The sequence below is a fragment of the Bombyx mandarina genome, chromosome 01, assembly GCF_030267445.1.
Source record: "Bombyx mandarina strain Sakado chromosome 01, ASM3026744v2".
NCBI classification, from domain to species: domain Eukaryota; kingdom Metazoa; phylum Arthropoda; class Insecta; order Lepidoptera; family Bombycidae; genus Bombyx; species Bombyx mandarina.
Window position 1 is genome coordinate 15,112,744 of NC_143208.1, and position 25,170 is coordinate 15,137,913.

The 25,170-nt window shown below is 35.2% G+C and overlaps 1 protein-coding gene across 2 annotated transcripts; it reads right to left on the bottom strand.

Moving 5' to 3' along the window:
• Positions 1–1,842: 1,842 nt before the first annotated feature.
• On the bottom strand, positions 1,843–24,999 carry LOC149503588 (transmembrane protein 198). 2 transcript variants are annotated; one of them, XM_089733164.1, is made up of 10 exons: positions 24,792–24,999; positions 22,298–22,527; positions 21,925–22,035; positions 19,869–20,020; positions 12,991–13,063; positions 12,473–12,564; positions 9,681–9,825; positions 6,188–6,324; positions 3,704–3,891; positions 1,843–3,226 (listed from the first exon to the last, which is right to left on the bottom strand). In XM_089733164.1, exons 2-9 carry the CDS (start codon positions 22,476–22,478, stop codon positions 3,727–3,729), a joined length of 1,056 nt encoding a protein of 351 aa, XP_089589290.1. In that variant the 5' UTR covers positions 22,479–22,527; positions 24,792–24,999; the 3' UTR covers positions 1,843–3,226; positions 3,704–3,726. The 2 variants fall into 2 exon arrangements, with proteins under 2 accessions (XP_089589290.1, XP_089589251.1); XM_089733125.1 differs by having other exon boundaries at positions 22,298–22,542; positions 24,792–24,931.
• Positions 25,000–25,170: the final 171 nt, after the last annotated feature.

A 25,170-nucleotide genomic window follows, 5' to 3' on the forward strand; every position in this document is an offset into this window, starting at 1 on the left:
CTATCTGAAGATTTACGGATTTTCTTATTCCGTTTAGACTTTTTAAATGAAACGTGGCTTTTAATATTAAAGCGAGTGACATCGGAATGATAACTTTACGTAAACGGCTTAAGCCTTTTATCAAAATGTTTTCTATCGAATAGAACGTAAGTCGAAACTCGTCTACTAGTAGCATTCACGAAATTCGAAGTATTACCGTTACAAATACGCTAAGCTTAATCTAAACTCTCTAAGAGTGTACCCGTCGATCACATCCAAATAGCATTATGCTCTTAAATAGATACAATTTATAAACGATTATATGAACATAGAATTAATTGCATTGTGATGATCATCTTGCATGTGACGTTTTCCGAGGGCGTACTAAAATTTATATGAAAATCGAAGTTAATTGAATTATTTGATTATTGTGATGTATTGGTTGAATTGTGTATAAGCAGGGCACTCATTTTAGGAGCGTCTATTTTAATAATCTGTTCCTTTAATTAATAATTCTACTCTCTAATTATTTAATCACTTACGTATTCGTTTATACTTTTAGTTATATCTATCTATATATTTTTTATACGAGTATGTCTATTAAAATTAAATGATATTCAGACATTTATAAAAGCTTAAACGATACATTCCGTGTGTGTGTTACAAAAAAATTGGCAAGGAAGAGCTTAAAATACCCTTTGTTACTACTACACTGCAAATAGTATTTAAAAATTCAAAGAAAAATAAATACTAGATAAAAAAATCTTTTGATTAAACTCAACACTGTTTAGTTCTTTCCGTCACTGTTATGTGTTTCATTTCTTAATTTGACTAAGATAATCTAACCTAAAGTCTAAAATTCGTCGAACCAACGCTACTGTTTTTCGATAATGACCCGGTGTATGATTTCTTCTTACACATAAAAATCAGCCTAAGGCAAAGCGCGCTATTAATATTCAAAGGTACTGCACAATATTGAAATTACTCAATTCTATTGACCGAATCAGTGCTTATGTTTGGTGTAATTAAATAAAAAGGTCGAACGAGATCAAATAAATTTGCATAATAATTTTTTTAATGTGTTTCAAAAAGTTTCTAAGAGTATTTTTTTGAATTGTAAAAATATATCGACCATCCACGTTTTCCATTTTTACGTTTGACAACAAGCGAACATGAAATATTTAGTCAAAGCTTAGACCTATTTGTTCCTCCCGATATATTCTTACATAGCTTTGAGGTGTTGGCCAAATAATAATATGGATGTTTATGGATTGCCAAGTTATTGCAAGAAAATAAAAGATCGTGTAGGTTTGAAGGAGCCAGGCCGCGAACAAGACTAAACACGTTGTGTATTATCAAATCTATCGCACTGACTTTAGGAACAGCGAGAAATGAGAGAAAAAATAAATTAGGGCTGCCAACAAGCATCGTTTTATATTTTTATTGAATAGACCATAGAAACGCTCATATCTTCAATGCAAACGCTACCTGCGAACCTTTGGCTGTGATAACTCCAATATAGTTTAACAATCCAACAGAAAACAATCGTTGACAACGCTGTGAATAGCTAAATAAATAAAAAAATTGTTTTCTTAAAATTTAAATTGTTCTTACTGAGCTTGTACTAAGTATATTGGCGTTATCGCATAAACATTCGCTACTGCATTTTCGTGTTCGCTTGTCGAGCCACCTCCAAACACAAGATTTTGTTATTCTCAATTCAAATTCACAAATCCATCATTTTCTTTTATGTTTCCGTTTCGCTTACTCATATCCAACTTAACATGCGTGTGAGCAGGATATCCGAAATGTATTATTTCTGCCGCCTAAACTATTGTCATTCTAGAGTACCAACGAATTACAAAAACGTTTATGTTTTCGTTTGTTCAGTGTGCTTAGTCCGAGTTTTTTAACGTTCTCGATAGCGTAAAAGTTAACCCAATTTTGTATGTAGTTGGAACAGCGCTCCTAGCGGCAAACGATCCTATTCCATGCAAATATGAGCTAACTTCTACGATATCGAGAACGTTAAAAAACTCGCACTAAGCACACAGTTTGGCTTAATCTAAAACACGAAACAACAACACAACCGTTATTTTAAATTAGGAGTTCAAGACCGCACATTATTACGACGTGTACTCAAACGAGACTATTAATAAAATGGCAGTGTTCGATTTACGGATCGGTATAATATGTATACAAGTCTTTAAATTGTGGCGTATTATTTCTAATAATGCACACGACACTCAGATCTACCTTTCAACGCATAATCAACTCTAAAAATTGTTAGCTTAAAGTCGTTTTTATTATTATTTAAAATACATTTACATAAAACAAATTCGGAATGTTTATTTTGCCTTCTATTTTGTGAGGCTGACAAGAATAATTCTTATTTTGTGCTGAATTAAATTCTACGATTGATTATAAGTTCGAGTCGCGGCCTACCTGATGTAATGAAGTCATAGAATTGGAATGAATACAGAAGAGGACCCCGTACAGATTTCCGATAGTTATGATTGTAAATATAAGTTTGGAACTTCTGCATATTCAGTGCTCTATATGTATACCGTATTAGTTTTACGGAATGCATGTGTGCCGGCGTGCTCTTACATATATTGCTTTATCAAAATCTCATTTTATATAAATTTGTGCGTGAGTTTGTTTGCAAAAACTTTCGCGAATATATATCTCATACACTATACCAAAATGATTGCGGTAATAATTAAAAATAAAATCTATATCGGAACTGAAACATATATTTTTTTTTACAAAATTGTTTTGTTTTCTATTTATTTTTATTTTTTTCATTTCGTTGTTTGCTGTGTGATTAATTTCACTAAAGCTTTGAAGTCGTTTCTCATTTAATTCGGACAATGCAATCTTTAGGTTTATCATTCACCGACAATCATGGAACCTTCGCGAAACAAGCAAGTATAAATTCATCGAAAAAACACTAACATAAAAATTGACTTAAAAACTATCAAAAAAATTTTTTTGGCAATGTAATGAATAAAACACGTGTTTTAGGCCTTGAACTCCTTCGTCGCACAATTAATAGAATATCGTTAAATTCACATCGATTACAATTATTATTATTATTATTATTATTACCTACTATAAAGTTTACTAAATTATAAACCACATATATGCGGGAAGTCGATTTTACGGTTAATATAATACTGGATGCGTTTACAGAAAATATACAGCTCACCTCGAATGGCCTTGGATCGACATAGTTTGGATATATCTGAAACAAAATTTCTTTTCAAATCAATTATGCATACTTAACCACAGATACAAAAGATTCCTGAGTTTTTTCAATATGGCAAACGGCTTGCTACGGTGCCAATGTTGCCAGCGTCAAACTTATAATGAAATGTTCGATTATTTACTATTACATACTTTATAATTTGAAATGCGAAGTTTATCTAAATGAAATTAAATCAATTCATGTGATATTGATTTCAAGATAAAATTTTAAACGAGACGAGATGAAATGAAATGAAATAAAATAATGTCACAGTAAAATGATAGGTATTTTCTGACACTTCTTATTCAACACTTAGCCACTTTCACAGATATGCTAAACAATGAATAAGCCACTTTCGTTACACGTTTAAACCTTAAGAAACGCGAAAAAAAAAATACAATTCAAAGCAAATTCACAGCGCTTGACCTGACGCGGACCTAAATAGATAAACATTTACAAATTGTACTGACTGACCTTATTAAATAAACGCAATCGTCTTAATGCGCGGCTCTGATTTGGTTCAAGTCGTCGTCGGAGTCAGTGGGCGGGGCTTGTTCGGAGCCAGCGAGCACGGTCAAGTGGGTAGAGTCGCTTTGCAGCGTGCTACACTCGCCACTCCAGTTCCCGCATTGAGCTTTCTTCTGTAGCGCTTGAACGTATGACTGGAAACCGTAAAAATGAGGAAATCAAAGCTGAGAAACCTCAAAAAAAAACGCAGTTATTAACTTTCGATACGATTTTAAATAATTGCAAATAGACATGCTTTAACAAAAATCGACTTCAAATAGAAAAAAAAGATATTTTAAAATTAAATTAATATTATATATATGACGGAGAAGATACGCTGACGGAATGTTTTTAAAAAGTGTGACGTCAGCATGCTGACGCCACAGTTATTAAGTTCTCGATGATGACTCATGTTTGGGCTTCCGAAACAAAACTTCACGAGAACCTGGTGAGCTGCGTATATTTCACGAGCAGCATAACAACGTTTCAGAGAGATCCGTACTGTACTACGGCTCGGACATGAATGACCAATCGCTTTTTTTTTTCCTACCTATGCTGATAGCCTTGATAGGCTATTTCAGCTTACTCTAGCGTGTGTAGGTGAGCTCACGGGGCTCAAATCGGAGAATTGCTAACACTGACCCTAGCAAGAGCAGTGCTTCGCAGAATCTACCACCGGGTCGGAAACGCGACCCACTGAGAAGATCCGGCGAGAAACTCAGTAGGCTGTGTCTGTGGGTTAATTCGCTCGTCGAGCCCTTTGTCGCAAGCGACGGGTTCGACGAGGACGGTGACCGGTGCTTTTAGTGCCTAAAAGCACCGTTAATGGATCAGGAGGATCCGTGATGACGTGCTTTGGGCGACGTCGACGGTTTACCATTCGGTCTACAGGATCGGGTATGTAGTTTCCAGCGGCCACGACAAGAGGGTTCTCATGTCGTGCCGTCTTCTCAAAGTGGCGCAGCGATGCCGACTGTAGATACTTACTGACGGGGAGACCAATCGCTAGACAGCACGGCCGTATTTATAGAGCTTGGTACACGTGAGCGTGTTTACACGTTTTCAAAGTATTGAAATTACAATAGAAGGGTAAACAGTCCCCGAAACAGAATTTCAATTAAGTTTACTCCATTGAAATATCGAATATTTTTTGTTATGATAGTTTTTCTGAATTTTTAACATTAAGTGGCACTCCTGTAATGTTGCAAAAATGTCACTTAAACCAAAAGCCCTCGATATGAAATCGCATACGATAATAGTCCTTTAATTAATTTCAAAATACAAAGATCACAATCTTTATCCCTTTTACTGAAAATGTTTAACACTCAAAACGGTACTCAGAAAGTAAACAATTGAACGCACTTGGGTTAATAAAATTAAAAACGACGGTTGGGTGCGTCCTCGATATTGACACACAATTAGCGATGAAGCATCACAGTCCAGGGTCACTGGTAAGTAATGAACTCGACTGTCTTTGACGACAAAACACACCTTGAAACGGATAGTTAGATCGAGTAATGTCTACAATGAACCACATTTATATTTGTAACGAAATATGACCGATTAATTGAACCGGTGCTAAATTGTATTTATTATTTTCTTGTTTTTATCTCAGCTGTAAAACCGTAACTTTTATTTTCGTAGCTACATAAAGCTTGTGCTCTCAACATACGAATCCTAAATTACAGTCGAATGACTTTAAAAAGAAAACGGTTTTCCTGTCGATTTTTACCGATCTTAGAACGTCACTATTAAACGTTTCTTCTTGTGCTTATCCCTATATGTCGATGATCGTGCAGCATATCTTTTTTCCCATTCAGCCATGTATTTTTTGGATTCACATTACTGTCTACATTCAGGTTGGCCGTCAGGTAGGTCATTTTGGTCATTGTTCAAGTTTTCAAATTGCCTTTTCTTTCCAAAGAGTTTGCGTTGTTTACTAAATGAGTTTTTTTTGTGTTCTTTAGTAATTTTTTTATAAACGGAACATCAATCTATACAAAACATAGCAAGAATTTCTTTGAAATACATGGATGAATTCCGTGATAATTAATTCTAAATCAACAGTGAATGGATCAAGTTCTTTTTTTAATTGTTTATAAAATGTTATGCTGTTACTAGAGCGCATAGACATCTACAAAGTAAATGCGCCACCCACCTTGAGATATAAGGTCTCAGCATAGTTAGAACGACTGCCCCGGCCTTCAAACGGCACAAATAGGCGGGGTGGTGTACCTACCCGTGCGGATTCACAAGAGGTCTTACGAACAGTAAACAAGAGATCCTACCATCAGTACAACAATTTTGTTTTTCCTCCCCGTCGGACGGATTCATTTTGTTGGTTTTAAGTTTATTTTGTATAAAAGCTTAGGTCTTTTATTTATCGATTGAGGCACTACGAAGTCTGCCGAGTCAGCTAGTAAGTGATAATGATGAACCTTAATCGGATACCTGGGATATAACATCTCCGTGAGCGGTGCGCACTTGGTACAGATATCGGTACTTGCGTTGCTTCATCTCGGCTCTTTGCTCGCGTGTGATCGGACGGGTCTGCTGAGCTTTGAGGCGTCGTTTCTGAGCGCTTATACCTGAAAATTCAATTATGTTGTTACGTTCATTTCTATCGTCCCCCCGAAAACCAATCTCGTTTATATTTAACGTGGTCCTTTCATTCAATTATATGGAGTAGTGAAAGGGTATTTGGTTTAAGCGACATCTCGCTAAATACGTAACATTTATCTTTGTAATTAAAGGTGCGTTTTATTTGGCATCAGCACAACAGCTCGATGTTTTTAATTGAACTTCACTTAAATTTACTCCATTCAAATAGTTCAAGAACTTTATTTGTTATGATGTTTTTTTCCAAATTTTAAATTTTAAAAGGCTCTCCTGTAATGTTGCAATCAATAATTTCGCTTAAACCAAATAACCTTTCACCTCTATATATGATATCTCTCTCGATATGTTGAAAGACAGTCCTAAAATGATACTAAAACGACACGACAACATCACACGACAGACCAAACAAAGCATGAAAATAGCATAGATCCGGTAATATATGACCCGGTTTTTTAATCTTCGAACGCAACTGTAATCTCCGGATAACGTCAGTGTATATATTGCGACGTGACACTCCACCGTGTCATCTCCGCTGCGTCAATCACATCCAATGTTAACTTTATTCAATTCGCTTAATGGATACGGCGCGGGCGAGTGGAATGGGAATCGGTCGTTTAGTTTCGCGGAGCAAAGAATCTATTTTATTATAATTCATTCAGTTGTCCATTGCCGGCTGGATGAAAACGAAAAACAATACCTTTTAAGTTATTTTATCAAATCTCCACGAGAGCCTTGAAAATGTTCACGGAATAAAACTTCCGATTGCGAATTTAATATCATATAAATAAATCGCATGTTTATTGAGAAACGTGCTTTTTTTAAGCTTTAATTTTTAAAAATCAATAAATATGTTTTGAAACTAGAGCTTGTTTTATTGGAAATGTCAAAAACAAAAAAGAACATCTACTACGTAAAATGAATATAATATAAATCTTAGTAGTAAAGGTTCGGTGATTACGACTGATTTTCGATCATAGGGCCGAACACCAAGCTAATTATTTATTTATTTCACCATTATCCTGCCCTTCTCCCAGTCACCTGGGGTCGGCGCAACATGTTTTTTCCTTCCATACTCTTCTATCATATACCATTTCTTCGCCACTGCCTTCTTACCCATATCGTCTTTCACGCAATCCATCCATTTCTTCTTAGGTCTACCTCTTCCTCTATGCCCTTCCACATTCATAGTTAACATTCTCTTACCAAACTCGTTTTCATTTCGTCTCATCACGTGTCCATACCATCCCAAACGCGCACATCTCAGCTTCTCTGACACAGGTGCCACTTTCAGACTTCCTCTAACGTATTCATTCCGTATTCTATCCATTCTCGTTACTCCACACATCCATCGTAACATTCGCATCTCTGCTGCATGCAATCGCCTTACATCCGCTACCTTAGTCGTCCAACAAGCTGACCCATACAAGACGGCCTTATTAAGGTCTTATATATCTTCCCTTTATTTATTTATTTATTATACATTAATTTTAGAGTACAATTTCCTACGGGGATTTGATTTAGGACTTTATTAAAAAGCATTGTGTATTATAGGAATATTTAGTTACAACACAAGTCATTATTAACACAGTTAAAAAACAACTTAATTCGATTCTACAAAATTAAAATGGAATTATAATTCCGATTTTAACTCCGAAATCCGAAATTGCTTTTACGTAACGCAGTGTACGTAAAAATTATGCTAAATCCGTATTTTCTGTTATCAACTTACGACCCTTGATCTATGACCCGTTGTTGTAATAAAATTTAAACATAAAAAGTTAGTATAGGTATATTCATTTCTCATGACCAAAATACTACTAAAGATAAAGATTCACAATGTTAGGAACTAAATCGATCACGTTTATTGTATAACAATTAGCCACTAACTAACTTTTTAAAGAAGCGAGACAAAGGGAATACTTTATAAGACAGGTATTTTTTCATTCATTCCTAGGCTTTTTATTAAGAAAGTTATGTTTAAAATTTTAATTTGAACTCATTTGTTTCATACAAATAAAAGAAACTTAGTGTATTCCTGATGAAACGAATAATAAAATAGTTGAATGTGTTTTCCACAGAATTCCCAGATTAGTAGAATTAATTGAAACATGTGTTCGTCCATTTCCATGAAATCAGTTAGATACTACAACGTAGTCGAAAATAGACTTAAAAAAAAATAGATACAGATCTATTTTTCACAGGCGCGCAGGCCTTCATTTCATTTAGTAGTTATTATGTTTTGTAACGTCGAGTGCGTGCGTCATGTCTTAGGTCGCGAATTACGGAGAACAGCTGTCAAGTTTATACAATGTGTTACAAAATACCCCGTAAAAAATACAATTAATTATTATCAAAGCCAATAAATTTGTCAACCCTAGTAAGCTGTCATGTCTGGGAACTAGATTATTTAACAGAAAGGCCTACGTACCTATTGTATCTAATTATAATTGTCTATTTTAATAATTTTTCTATTTTTCATTCATAAATGTTTGCTACCTCAATACAAGGATGTCATTAAGCTTGAGTACTACTGTTTACCATGATTGTTCTGCCAAGAGTAACCGACTATGATGATGACGATGATGTCTCTATCTATTTACACTAGAATTCACCTAAGCAAGTTCACCCACCCACAGAATGAAAAGGTTTTCAACGAAACCATCACTTAGCTATGAATTTATATTATTAATGATCAAAGTTAACAGGGATCTTGACCTAGCAGGAAAAAGTATGCATATAATGATCAATGACGTCATTATCATTTTTGACTACCAACTTAAAAAAAAGTATCTTCTGCCGCTTTTGTGGGCGTTAGCCACCATAGAACACTACGATATTTGAAAGATACCTGAATATCGGTAACGACGTTTTCAAACTTGAATATATAAAAATTCTGAAAAATCACTTTCAAACTGTCCGTCTACCGAGCAACATCACCCCTGTTATTAATCTTGTGTATTTGAGTTTAATCTATAGTTAAGTTATCGTTTATTTTGGCCACAAATGATATCACAAAAATGTATTGGGGCTAATCCGTAATATGTAAACTTTGCGAAGCCATTTCGAAAAATAAGAGCTGTCTCGTTCGCTGTTCGACATAAGAAATTTATTTATTTATTTTTACTATGAAATGCAAAGGTGTCGAACTTGTTACCTCACGATTATAAGAAAAGTACGATACCGGTATGCAGTACAAACGTTTTTTTTTTTTATATCGAAACTGAATACTCACTTGGCGCACGTGTCTTATCTCGATTGATCATGAACCGTTCTATTAATAACATTACGAGGCATACCAAAATAAATGAATTCTAATGGCACTCACTTTGCTCGTGGTAGATTCCGGTGGCCGTGAGCGCGCATTGCGCCGTGAGTCCCACGATGGCTGCAGCAGGCCAGGCTGCCAGCGTCAACCAAGACATGCGACACGGTGGAGCCACGGCTGGTTCCAACTTCGCACGCTCCCATAGCTAATCAAAATTTTTAGTAGTATCATAATTTTGTCCCCGTCGCTGGCATAATAGAGCACTTTTTTTTTTTGTTGCTTAGGTGGATGGACGAGCTCACAGCCCACCTGGTGTTAAGTGGTTACTGGAGCCCATAGACATCTACAACGTAAATGCGCCACCCACCTCGAGATATAAGTTCTAAAGTCTCAGTATAGTTACAACGGCTACCCCACCCTTCGAACCGAAACGCATTACTGCTTCACGGCGGAAATAGGCGGGGTGGTGGTACCTACCCGTGCGGACTCACAAGAGATCCTACCACCAGTGATTACGCAAATTACAATTTTGCGGGTTTGGTCTTTATTACACGATGTTATTCCTTCACCGTGGAAGTCAATCGTGAACATTTGTTGAGTACGTATTTCATTAGAAAAATTGGTACCCGCCTGCGGGATTCGAACACCGGTGCATCGCTACATACGAATGCACCGGACGTCTTATCCTCTTGAGCACTTTTCATCGTTTGTTTAATTAAGCCTATTGAAAAAAAAACGAATGTCATCTATCTTGAGATCAGTTGTAGTACCTGATGTATTTTAATACGCTTTTATTAGCTTCATGCTGGAACCACACTGCGTTATGCGCTATTCGTTATGTGACTACGCCGTATTCGCCAAAATATATGTTAAGCGCGCAAGCAACAAACATGCCATCCACACTTCGAACTTGTGCGCTGAATTATGCCAAATAAGGCAAATATGTGTCTTGTTTGCGTGGAGCGATGGACGTGTCGAGAGTTGCCGCAATTTATCATTTCCTAAATGTTTCTTACCAATACTTGTTGTACAAAGTTACTAAAAGATCTAAAAGACCGAAAAGAAAACGCTGGTGGATGATTACAAGTCATAAGACACGTCGATATACGACCGTCACAAGCGAGCGAATGACTCACCGAAGTGTGGGCAGTCGATGCGCATATTCGCCTTATTCGTGTCCTTTGAAGTGTGTCAAAAAACCGACAAGTCGACGGATACGCGTATTTGCTATTCGTCCTTATATGTTATGCGTACGAATAAAGCGAATATTGGCGAATATACTCTCCACACTTCGCCGTATGCGCGTGAATAGCTCGCATAACGAATAGCGAATAGCGCAGTGTGGTTCCGGCATCAGACGTATGTATGTTTGTCGTTACAAAAAAAAGCGTGGGGTGCTGTGTGGGCTTTTCAGAATATTATCAAAATAACCCTTCTACTCATATCTGTTCATAAAATATTTATATCTACTTATACCATGCACCCCACGCTTTTTTTTACAATAAAATCATTTTTTCTTACACTATTTTTATTTCAAATTTATTAAAATATACTTTCTATTTTTTAGTTGGATTTTCTCTAAAAGCGTATTTTGTTAGTTTTTTTAAACTATTCTTTATATTATAATAGTTAAGGTACTCTTCAATGCAGAGCAAAGTATTAATTTGTGTGACAAATAAGCAATTATTTATATACTTTTACAAATAACTTGACAATTGTATTCAGTAGAGGACATTACGCCTTAGATCAGCGGCTCTCAACCAACGTGTCGTGACACATTTGTGGGTCGTAAGCCCTGTAAAGTGTGTCGCGAGATTTAAAAATACTGTAATACTGGTGTATTATTTAATGAATGTACATACACCTACCTCCATTTGAACTTTTAAAAATATTGTGAGTAAAAAAGATTGAGAGCCACTGCTCTGGACGGCGAGCCCATGGATAGATATCACAACGCGAAAACCGGCAAGCACCTATGACGCCGTAGTTTTAGTTGCATTATAACAATGGCTTAAAGGACGGTACCCTTCAAACCGGAACTATCCGCGGGAAAAACAGTTAAATTTAAAATAAGGTATATTTCGTTGAAAATTTTAAAGTTTTTAAAAACTAACTATAAACCATCAAACAGATAAAAAATAATTACGAAAATTTTGTAGTGACATATTTTTGAATTAATGGAATTTCAATTTCGATAATTCCGCTAACAATTAAATTATTCAAACTACATTTCCTACACAAAAAGATTGAACTCCAAGGAAATCGAAGCCTTATAATTTAGGTCAAACCTATGACGTCTTATGTGATCATCATTACGTTGTCAAACTTTGAGTGATGAATCATTCAGTTGAATAATTCGAAATTCAAACGGAACTACTTTTACGGTACGAATGTTCCTCCGTACGTCCGGGAATCGATTTTACCGTTCAATTCCAATAAAATATCAACGCCAATAAATACACAACACTAAGACCTTTTACATTACAGTCCATAAATATACCGTACAGACACTATTCTGCGCAAACAATGTTGCTACGATCGAGAACTCGATTAAAAACATATTTGTTCTCTGGAAATGGAATACATACAAATAGTACGTTCTATTTAAACATAGTCTGGACAAACGATTTCTCTTTAAAGAACGTTTTTAGTTATTGGAAAGGCAAAGGATTCGGTTGAAATTGAGTTCTCAACGGTAAACAGTCTTTAATTCGTATCTGGATATATTTTTTTTTAATTAAGGTTTAGCTAAAGTTTTAATAATAATAGTTTCATTTGTCGTACACGAGACCTGCGCATTGAATACTGTGTACATTACGGGTACGTATATATAAACAATGCATCGGACTGACCCATTTTAGCATCATCATTCTTTCAAAGAAGTAGTCCAGGGAGGTTGCTATTATTGCACCGCCGTACACACTCGTTCCGAAGATTGTTAGAACTGAAAACATCAAACAAACAGTGCTTACGGTGAATTGCGTGTTCCATGCGTAATACAAACGGTAATTACAGACTGAGAGCTAACAATGTAGGTCCTACGTTTTAGTTAACTACCTAATTACGTTATTTTAGTACGTATGTATTAATTTCAGGTGTTGCACATTAATTGCAGGTTATTCTCGTTTCGTAACTAAAATTAATCACACGTTGTCTAATTAGATTTATAGCAGAACATTGAAAGTTTTGAAAGACGTATTACGCAATTAACTACAAATTATTATCATTCATAATAAATTATGTTTTCTCGAACGAAACCATAATGTGTCAGTCATAATTCTTGAATCGCGTCATATCTGACAGAATAATCTTGTTGCAACGTTTTATCGTGGCAATAAAACGAGGATAAGATATTAAAATGCCTTCTTACCTTTCTTCCAGTATAAGTTGATAACTGCGAAAAATATACCGGAGCATAGCAGCACCACAACGCACATCCAATACTGTAACAAAATATTAATAAAGCCCCTACAGATTGCGCACACTGTAATTGAAACATCGAAAAAAAATAACATATATTTCATCCATCCAAATTTGGAATGTCAATAAACTTTCGGAGACGACCTTCGCCAAAATGCCGAATTCGTACTTATTCAGAGAAGAAAAAAAACTCTGAATCGATCGCAGCTGCATTTAATTTCGCCAGGGCAGCGACGAAAGCCCATAGATTAGTTTGTAAACTTTTTGCTTTAACTTTTTTTATGTTTTTGCCCTGTTCATTCTTCAATTTTTTTATTCAATTATTATTATTTATTATTCAGTATCTCTGTGTATCTACAGTGTACAGATATGTTAAATCTAACAAGTCCATTTGATTGTCGACTGCTGAAATGCTTTTTTTTTTTTTTTTCATAGACAGGACGTCGACCTGACGACTCACTCGGTGTTAAATAATTACCCTTCGAACCCACCACTTTCCATATGCGCCTCGATCTTTAAGTCATCCACTGATCACAATTTTACAGCATATGTTAAAGCATTAAATAGAAACTACTAAAGGCCGAACGTTGTCAAATTCCGTCGTCCGATCACATTTTTTTATTATGAAATACCGCAATGTGAAATGGAACAACTATGACGTCTACTATAAAATGCAAATTATTTTCAATAAGCCGTTTAAAGTGAATTGGAAAAATGTTAATAAAACAGACGTTCCTCTCCAAGTATTTTTTTTAAATCTATGAAGAAAGGAAGCGAGTAATTGAATTTCTAGTGATTACTCTCGTATAATCTTCATAATAAATATTGAATAATTTTCCATTTCAAGCATAAGAATGTCCAATCGACGGCTTCACCTATGCAGCGAAACTCAAGTACAAAAGTAAGTTCTATATTTAAAAAAAAATACTTTCGGTTATGACTAAACTAAAACCTCATACGTAAATTTTTCTTAAGTATGAAATAAAAGTATCTTTAAGAATAAAAAATCTGTATATTAGTTGGTCAATTGAATACCTATAAATCTTTATAATTTGATAAATTATACATTTTCAAACTAATCAACAATGCGCTCCGGTCAGATAGATTGCACCAATTGAAATAATTGAATGCTTGCAGATCGTCGGTCGTTGATAATAAATTTGATAATGTACTGTTCATAAACGGTATGACCTCATTGATTTAATAGGGTTGTCTTGAAGATAACCAAACTTTTCAAATGTGAAATACAAAATTCGAATAGTTAAAATGCTAAACATGCTTGGCAAGAAAACTGTGTGCTTGACAAGCTAACGAAAATTTTATATTATTTAGAATGCTTACCTATCAACTAGATATATGGTTGCCAATATCACAGAGTTACGAACCAACATAATATACGTGACGACAGAGCAACACAGAAGGCGCACCCATTATTAAACAATTGTGAGTCTATAAAATAGACATTTCAAAACATTTTTCCATTCTTAATACATAGCATAGATTCGGTTTTTGCGTTGGTTCCAAAATGTCTTGCCGTTTTATGACTAATATTATAATGGAAATTATTTTAATTACTTCAGATTTAACAGCATTTATCAAAAGAAACCTGCAAAAACCTGAACCGCACTAAAAATAATTTCAAGATACTCTTGCATACCTTTTTTTTTTTTTTTTTTTTTTTTTTTTTTTTTTTTTTTTTTTTTTTTTTTTTTCCTACCTAAGCTGAGAGCCTTGAGAGGCTATATCAGCGTAACCCTAACTTTAGTAGGTGAGCTCACGGGGCTCAAACCTGACGATGTTGCTAACACGAACCCTAGCAAGAGTCGTGCTTCGCAGAATCTACCACCGGATCGGAAACGCGACCCACTGAGAAGATCCGGCGAGAAACTCAGTGGGCTGTGTCTGAGAGTTAATTTACTCGTCGAGCCCTTCGTCGCAAGCGACGGGTTCGACGAGAACGGTGACCGGTGCTTGAAGTACCTAAAAGCACCGTTAGTGGATCGGGAGGATCCGAGATGACGTGTTTTGGGCGACGTCGACTGCTTTCCATTCTGTCCGCAGGATCGGGAATGTCTTGCATACCTATATCTTGTCTACTAAGCAACAACAGTCGCTAGGTAGAATATCATGCCTTTGGAGTCTTTAACTATATATTTTTGATCGTCTATGGCCTCTTTTAAACGCTTAACATGATACTGCCTCGAGAAAATACAATATTACGAGAATCTGACGCCCACCGGGGATCGATAGAGCAACACGTGGTTTAATATTTAGTATAACCAAGGGACACTATACTCTTCTTTGATTTACTCTGGCAAGCTTGGAACTTTGGAGTAGCTGTGGGCATATTCACGTCACGTACGTACTTAATAGGTTGGGGAATAAGTCTTTTCGCATTATAGTATGTATGAACTTGTAATAAAATCTCTTTGGTTATACTATTTGTATCTGGCTGGTTTTAGTATCATTAAACATTTAAATTTTAAAGAAGATAATTCCAAATTCAAATTACGAAAAGGTTATTTATTTTTCGTACTGCTAAGATGATTGAATCTAATAAAGAAATTCGATACATTTTAAAATTTTACTACAAAAAAGGTAAAAATTAAACGTAAGTCGCGAAAAAAATGCGATGTTTATGGACCTAGTGCAGTAGTGCCTGTGAGAGTAACACAAATTTGGTTTAAGCGTTTTCAATCCGGAAATTTTGATGTCAAAGATGCACGACGCTCTGATCGTCCTATTGCGGATATTATGGATGGAATTTTTTAAAAAGTGGAGTAAGATCGGCATATCAGTAGTCACGACGTAGCTGAAAAACTGGGAATTTACCACAGAACAGTTCTGAATGTTTTGGCATTTGAAAAAAATTGGGTACACAAAAACGGTCGTTATTTGGGTACCTCACGAGCTCACTGAAAGAAACCTAATGAATCGTGTACTCATTTGTGATTCTTTATTATGACGTGATCAAACCGAACCATTTTTTAAAGAAGCTGATAACTGGTGATGAAAAGTGGATCACGTACGACAAGAACGTGCGAAAAAGGTCGTGGTCAAAGGCCGGTCAGGCTTTACAGACTGTGGCGAAGCCCGGATTAACTCGCAACAAGGTGATACTGTGTGTGTGGTGGGATTGGACGGGCATTATTCATTATGAGCTTTTACCACCAGGCAGGACCATCGATTCTGAACTCTACTGCGAACAACTGATAAGATTAAAGCAAGAAGTTGAAAGAAAGCGGCCGGAATTAATCAACAGAAGGGATGTGGTTTTTCATCATGATAACACTAGACCTCACACATCTTTAGCCACTCAGCAAAAATTAAGAGAGCTTGGCTGGGAGGTGTTAATGCATCTGCCGTATAGTCCTAACCTTGCACCTTCAGATTTCCACCTGTTTCGGTCTCTTCAAAATTCTTTAGGCAGTGTCAGGTTAACATCACGAGAGGACTGCCAAAACCAATTGTCGCGGTATTTTGATCAGAAGCCCCAAAATTTCTATAGCAATGGGATCATGTCCCTACCTACAAGACGGCAAAAAGTTATCGAACAAAATGGTACCTACACACTTTAGTTAAATGTAAATAAACTATATAAAAAAAATCGTGAATTTTCTTAAAAAATGCGAAGAAACTTTTTCCCCGACCTATTATATACACAACTACAAGTACCCATTTTATAAACTTCCAATTGGAATACTTTTATGACATTTTTATTCTACATCTTCGATACTTATAAAATAAAGTAGCTTTGATCTTTTAACCCGTCAGAGATAAGTTAGTTAATATAAATATATTACAAAGTATTAAGATCTGTATCGCCTTTGTTCAATCAAATAAAAGGATCCAATTTTTTTTATTATATGAGATGTCTCTCTCATATAATAAAAAAAATTGGATCCATAAATGAAATTTGATTATAACTCCAACAGATATCAGATACACTTTCAATCTGTAATTTTAATGTGTCACCTATTTCTATGAAATAAGAGTTTCTGACATGATAATAACTTATCAGGCTGCTAATCAGGAGATACGCTAAGTGACTCTCAGGCTCGACTTTAGTTGTTAACGCTATAGTCACCATCTTTGCCTATAACATTCTTCTTTTGCCCGTACTTATACTCATTGCCAATAAAAAAGATTAAGGGAGTAAAAATAACAAGAAGAACAACTTCAAACACACAAAACACTATCGCAAATTTCCGATCAAAGCCAGGTCCTATTGGCTCCGGCGTTTGGGACACTAATGAACAAACGAACCGACGAGTGTTAGAATTATGTTTACGGATTAAAAAAGAAAAAAAATATACGTATTTTTCTTCACTACATTGTATAAAACAAAGCCGCTTTCGCTGTCCCTATATCTGCCTGTCCCTATGTATGCTTAAATCTTTAAAACTACGCAACGGATTTTGATGCCGTTTTTTTTAATAGATAGAGTGATTGAAGAGGAAGGCTTATATGTATAATAACATCCATTAAACAGTCGAGAAATCAATAATAAATTACAGTTTCCGAAGCGAAGTGAAGGCGGGTCGCTAGTTGTTTATAATTTACTCAAGTAAATTTTAGTACATACTTCGTTTCTAAATACGTTCAAAAATTAACTAACTTCGTCACATTATAATTTATCAAATTGTGAAAGTCACATACATATTAGTTTATACTTTCGCGGAATACGATAGATAGCGTTAGATAACATGTAAAATGTATACCGCATTCGATATCATACGTTTGGCGCACGCTTATTCGCGAATCAATTTACATTTATCATGTTTATTGGGCTGTTTCTCTTTCGTTAGTACGTTCACATTGTAACTAAGAGTTTTTACGAGAAATCTATTACATACATGTTTTAGAATTCTAAACAGGTTTTTGGCTTGTGTCTCAACGAATACTGAAACAGGTAACTCACACAATCAAACCGACATATAAGTTTCCAACCACATACGTTTGATCACTCTTATAATTCATATACTTGTACGTGACAGCGATATTACATTTCATTTTGAATCACCAGTTGCGTTATTTTAGAGACTACAGTTTAATTAACAATCAACATCGTTTCATAATACTTTAATTTTGAATTCATCTCTCCTTTTATTTATTCTAAAAACTAGCTGACCTTCGTAGTGCTTCAATCGATAAATAAGAGGCCTAAACTTTTGTATAAGATAAACTTAAAACAAACAAAAGGAATCCGTCCGACGGGGGACACATCAAAGGAAAAACAATTCTGAGCATTTTCATATTTATCTACCTTTTAAACCTTCTCTGGACTTCCACAAATAATTCAAGACCAAATTAGCCAAATCGGTCCAGCCGTTCTTTCATTTATTTATATATATATCTCAATTAAGAAAAAAAGGCAATATTTCAAATCATAATAAGACAACATTTGATTACAGTGTATTCGTAGCGACTCGTCGAAAGCGCTCGATGTGGCTGTGTGAAAACGCACTTAACGTGCAGTGAACTACGTTGAAAGGTCGATTTATACAAATGGGTATTTCATTCGTCGCTTACACATGTCACGTAGACAGATGTACCAAAGGGTTTATACGCGCATCGGTACACCCGTATTTATGTCGAAGCCCGACAGAGCATGCAATCGGGGTCATCATTACTGAATCACATTGGAGGTACGGATTAAATAAACAGCGCATCATTGAACGATATTTCAAGTCCCGGCGGCGGGATTCAACTAAATTCCTTTCTGGCATCGAAATATAATCTCTCACTAGCTATTAAATCACGTAGTTTGGCCAGAGATATTTATGCCGTGACAGAGAAAATCTTTATTAAGCATTAATTAAAGTTTAATACGAGTGATCGTCCAACTTTGAATAAATATGTACAAAATTTAACTCAGAACACCAATGAATACATCGATGATTCATTATTATTAAGTCGAATTGTAATGACGAAGAACTTTTAGGTATTCTTAAGTTGTTTGTCTGCCTAAAATGAGATGAGGTCTAGGTGAGGCACTAGACGAAATTCGTGTAGGACAATAAGAGGGCGGATCGGATTTTGACCCGAGAGCAGCGAACTTCGAACCTTTTCGGGCTTAGCGCAAACAGACTGTATTTATTATGCCCTTACATACTGCGCACTTTTCTTATAACTAGATGATGACCGAGCTTTGTTCGGTTTTTTTTTGATAACGCCATCTTGTTGTGTCTTTAAGGCGGTTAGTTACCCTCAATTAAGAAAAATAGTATTATTATTCGCCAATAGATGTCGGGAAGAGTCATAAAGTTGATTATTGAAAACACGAATAAAACAACATTTTCTAAAAATAAATCGTAGGTAGATTGATTTATCGCCCCCGAAATCCCCTGTTTACTAATTTTTATGAAAATCGTTGGAGCCGTTTCCGAGATACAGATTATATATAAGTATACACAAGAATTGCTGGTTTAAAGGTATAAGATAAAATGAAGTGAAAATAGTCTGTAGTCTTCAATAAGTTAGTGATTCGACTGAAAAAGCGAAATTGCGAATCAATCAGATCAGATTTTTTAGTTTTATACGGCCTAATGAAGCTTGCTTATCATAAAGAACGTTAGGTCAACGACTCCGACGTTTGTCTAGCGACCAGACTAGCCGTGTAAAGAAATTGAAAGGTTTTTCACCGAAAAAAACTATTGAAATCACTACGAATATATCACTATTTTGAATACTAAATTTTTTCATACCAAGTAATTCTCAATTTCGCTTGGCCAACAGTTTTTATTGTACAGAAAATTCCTGTGAGCTTTGCTGAAGAAAACAATAAGTATAAAAACATTTAATAATTTATAACTTCACAAGACTTACCGCAGTCGGTCTTTTGTCCAAGAAGTGATCGTAGACGGCCAGTCCAGCTATAGCCAGCAAAAGTCCGGTGTGGAAACCAGTCATGAACAGCCCAACGTACTGTATCAGCATGGTGATGAGACCGAAGAGTAATCCCGCGCAAAGCGCAACTCCTGATTAGAAAAATCTTGATTGATTCAAATTTCAAACCATTTATTGAGGTTATGTTATTTCGTTAATACAAAAACGATTACAATTTACTCATGTGGGCGTAGATGGCTTGTTCTCGAATTACGAGGACAAGCGAAAATTCCTTGAATGAGTCACAGGACCAACAGAGATGGCTAAATTTATTTAACAGAAAATTATGCGATTTGTAATTTATAAATTCTTTTAGAAATAACCAGGTGCTTGAGACAAAACTTTCAAAATCCAGTGGTCGGAGTGATTTACTATAAAAATTTCCGATGCGACTCAAAAGAATCATTTTGATCGTATTTAATTTTGTGGTTAAGTATGAAATAATATTACAGCATAAACCAAATTGGATTAATACCCTAGTGAGAAAATTGTCTTTTTACTAAGCCGTACGACTTTCGTATTCTTTATAATTTTAATTAGTCTTGTGAATTTTTTTTTCCTACCTAACCTGATAGTCATGATAGGCTATGTCAGCGTAACCCAACAAGTAGATAAGCTCAGGGGGCTCAAACTTGACGACGTTGCTAACACTAACCCTAGCGAGAGCAGTGCTTCGCGGAATCTACATCGAATCGGAAACGCGACCCACTGAGAAGATCCGGCGAGAAACTCAGTGGGCTGTGTCTGTGGGTTAATTCATTCGCCGAGTCCTTCGTCCCAAGTGACGGGCTGGACGAGAAAGATGACCGGTGCTTGAGGTACCTAAAACCACCGTTAGTAGATCGGGAGGAGCCGAAATGACGTGTTTTGGACGACATCGACTGATTACCATTCGGTCCACAGGATCGGGAGTCTTGCAGAACGAAAAAGGGATCCTACAACACAATCGATGAGGTAGAACGATTGCAGCCTAAACAGAAAAACGGAGTAAGATTGTTCCATTAACATAGTAAAGAATTTCTTTCAGGAATGGAAAGTAGCATCCACTTCTATTACCGAAGAAAATTAATATAGGCGAAAAGGAAACGGTACGAACGACGAGGCGACATCATGCTATAGTGAATTAACGGACATAGCGGGTCAAGAGGTGACAAACTGTCTGCTCTGGGCTTTGAATGGTCGGAATAAGCTTTGACCAATTAAAGAGCATTGGTCTCAACATTAAGACTATATAAAAGAGATGTAATGGATATCAATAGTAATATAAACCTCAGAATACAATTTAGTGCAATAAATAAAAATAAAAATAAATAAATATATATTTGTAGAATAGGCATTCCAGGTGAAAAAGCCCTCTATACAGGGCTGTTGTTTTTTTTTATTTTTTCATTGCTTAGATGGGTGGACGAGCTCACAGCCCACCTGGTGTTAAGTGGTAACTGGAGCCCCTAGACATCCACAACGCAAATGCGCCACCCACCTTGAGATATAAATTCTAAGGTCTCAAGTATAGTTACAACAGCTGCACCACCCTTCAAACCGAAACGCATTACTGCTTCACGGCAAAAATAGGCAGGGTGGTGGTACCTACCCGCGCGGACTCACAACACGTCCTACCACCAGTAAAAAAGTGTGGGAGCACAAGTCTGTCATACTTATGAAATGCTTAGTAAAATGATTATAATTTATTTCAGTATTATTAGCTAGGGGTCTACGGCATGACGTGAGAGGAGCTAGAACAGACTGCCCAAGACCGATGTAAATGGAAAAATTTGATTCGAGCCCTACACCCCAGCAGAGGGTAATAGGAAGGAATGATGATGATGATGATGATGATGATGATGATGATGATGATGATGATGATGATGATGATGATGATGATGATGATGATGATGATGATGATGATGATGATGGTGATGGTGATGGTGATGGTGATGATGATGATGATGATGATGACGATGACGATGATGATGATGATGATGATCAGATTACTTACCGACATTACCATAAGGAGGCATCAGGTACTCTTGTAGGCATATGAGATATACAACAGCAGAGCCAAAAGTGAAACCAGTCAAAAACATACTGGCTTTGAAACAGCGATAGCCTGGGATAATAATAATCAAGTTAAGATTTATTTTATTTGAAAAAATAACAATTGTACTAATAATTTATTTTATACTGCTGATAAATAAAACATGTACCGTAGCAAAATAGTTGGAATAAGGTATTGTGAATGAGAAGTGCTCTGTACCTCAGTATAATAACTAAGCCAAATACCTATGTAATTAGGAATGCTGCTTCATTTGAAACTATTATTCAGTATTTTAGTTATATAGAGAAATGTTAGTGCAAGTCTGAAAACTTACCAAATAGCGTGTACACAATCCCAAATGCAATATACATAGCACATAATATGCTTATAATGGGATCGTAGTTGGTATCGATCGAAGTGCAAAATGAATCTTCAATGTGGGGTCCATTGAATTTGTATGTCATGTTTGGCCGACTATGGGTCACTGGTGGTACCAGTTGACCCACTTCTGACATCTTAGTTCTTCACCAAAGGATGTAATTTCAGATTACTCTAACTATAGTGCTGCAAAAATAAGTACTGTAAATAAATAATATATTCCTAATATAGATGTATATAGCCTATTTAGGAAAAACTTAAGGGATATGTGGAAGCACACAACGACATGATATTGTAATACACTTGTAGAAAATTTAATGAAATAGCAGACTGTGCCTTAGAGACCGGAACAATAAATATGATAAGATATACTTATACCTTCAGGTTGAATTTATGGAAACATAACATCAGTGTAAATATACTGCAAAAGTCATTTAAGATATTTAAACGTTTATTGAATATCATTCAAATACTGAGTGTTGACTGTACAGACAACAAAGCAATATAAAATAGTTTTATGCATTTTCAGCTATTTGGAACAATAATGAATAATTAGAAAACCTGAAACTACAGATTTCTGTAATATGTACACACAAACAGTACACTTTTTCGTCATCCTATGTAAATGTATTTTTTGTAATCAAGATTTAGTTGGTTTACAGTAATTAAAGTATTTACGCAATATTCTAAATATGGCGAAATTTAAAATAGCAAGTTTTACAAGAACCCCATTTTTGTTGGTAAACCAAACATTGGTTGGTTTACACAAATAATCAGTCTTCCACAACAGCTATTATTGTAACATAAATTCTTATTATAGAAAACGGTTTTATGCTTTAATAAAAGAGTTACCTTTTTTATTACGCACTCTTTTAATATTTCGTGAAGAACAAAAACTTGTGTTTAAAACTAACTCTAATGAATTTGCAATTTCAAATGTCAACAAAACAAGATCAAATGACAAAAATGAACCAGGTTAAAAAAACAAATTAAGAAAAATAAAATTATAAATTTTACCAATAATGTGGGCCGTAATCAATACTTAGTGTATTTAATAAATAATTTCTTTAAAAAATTTATTTACTATAATGCTATTGTTAGTAACCTATTCTCAATGATATAAAACTGAACCACACCATATACATGGACAGTTGTTAGAAAACCTTTCTGCTGTGCACCATTCCAATTTTGGTGTATGCAATCAGAATTAACTCAAGGTATTTGGTGGCATGTGGCAAGAATCCTATTATTTCAATTTTCTTCTCACAGTACTTCTGACACTTCTACTGTACTCTTTGTGCTTAATGTAATCCCTGAAACTTCTTAGAGTTTGGTTCTTACTTCATAAAAGTTAATTTTACGACTGTAGGTACTATAGTAAATACGAACCAGTCATCTCTGGTCATATTTTTCAGTTTATATCCCTGTTTTACAAGTATTACTGTTGAAAGTACTTAGTAGTTTCAATTATGATAATAGCCCTATTAAGATTCTGAGGACAATTGAAGCCTGGTCTTCTCAGATTATTTGCAGTAACACTTCACGCTTTACATGATGATGGATAAACAAGGCAGTCAGAGCAAATATAAAAATAAAAACAAATTTAAACTCAATTTCGGTATGTTATAATGCTTTAATAGTAAAATAATAATATTTAGACAAAAGATTCCAAATCTTTCCTTATTTCATAGGATTTTGTGACCAGTATGCATGATAATTACAAAAGAAATTAAATGGTTTTCTTTGTGCACCTCTAAAATTGTCCCTAAGTATAGAATGTGGATCCAAGGTAAAATTTAACAATGTCTTAGGTAGAAAAACCATAAAATAAAACAAAAAACCATTGGTCTGTATAGCAGAAAAGGAATCATAAATGTTCAATTTAAAATTTATTAATCTTTACTTTAGAAACATTTTACTTTATGAATATTTAATACTACTGCTCTACTCTCTAGTAGTAGTAGTAGAATATTTAGTAAGTGGTATCATCATAACTTAATGTCACTATTCAAACTAGTAGCCCTTTAAATATTTTGTGAAAATTATATTTTGATAAATTTTTACAACATTCAAGGGATAAAATTTTAACTTTGGCAAATTTCTGACTTCTCAGCCCTCTGAATTTAGCAGTCTTGCTTATCAGTTAATATTACTTTATTTATATTACTGTACAGATTTAAAATAAATATCTCCTTTTAATTGGTACTAAACCTCTGTAAGCACACAAGCGAGTCAATATTAATGTACTGTTTGTCGTGATGGGCACTGCTACGTCACAAAACTACTAACGACAACTTTCACCGCGATTCAACAAAAAATCTAGTTCATTAACGCATCATAAAAAATAATTAAAAAAAGCAGAACATAGCCGTTGCCAGTCGGAACGCGATAGATGCGTGATAATTAATCAAAACCTTATGCTCAATGTTCAAAGCACACTAAACACTTACCATTCCAACGTCATGTGTCGATTTCACATTGTAAATTGAAAAGTACCTAATCTCTATCACAGAAACCGTACGAAAAAATTAAGTCCTTACTTCACGACACGCGCATTTTCAAAATAAAATCACGAGTGCGAGACTGCTTCGCTCGAACATGAAAAGGAAAATAAAACAAAGGTTTCCCCCGCGACTACGAGTTTTCTCTCTTGGATTGACTTTTTAAAATAGTGATGTCTATGTGTTCGTTTTTGACACTTCTCGATTTATGTACGATTTTTTGTTCCGATTCCTGTATTGCGTCAATATTCTTAAGTGTTTTTTTTCCTACTGAGCCATATTTTTTAGTTATATTTTTCAATTATGCTTTAACAATACATGGGAAATT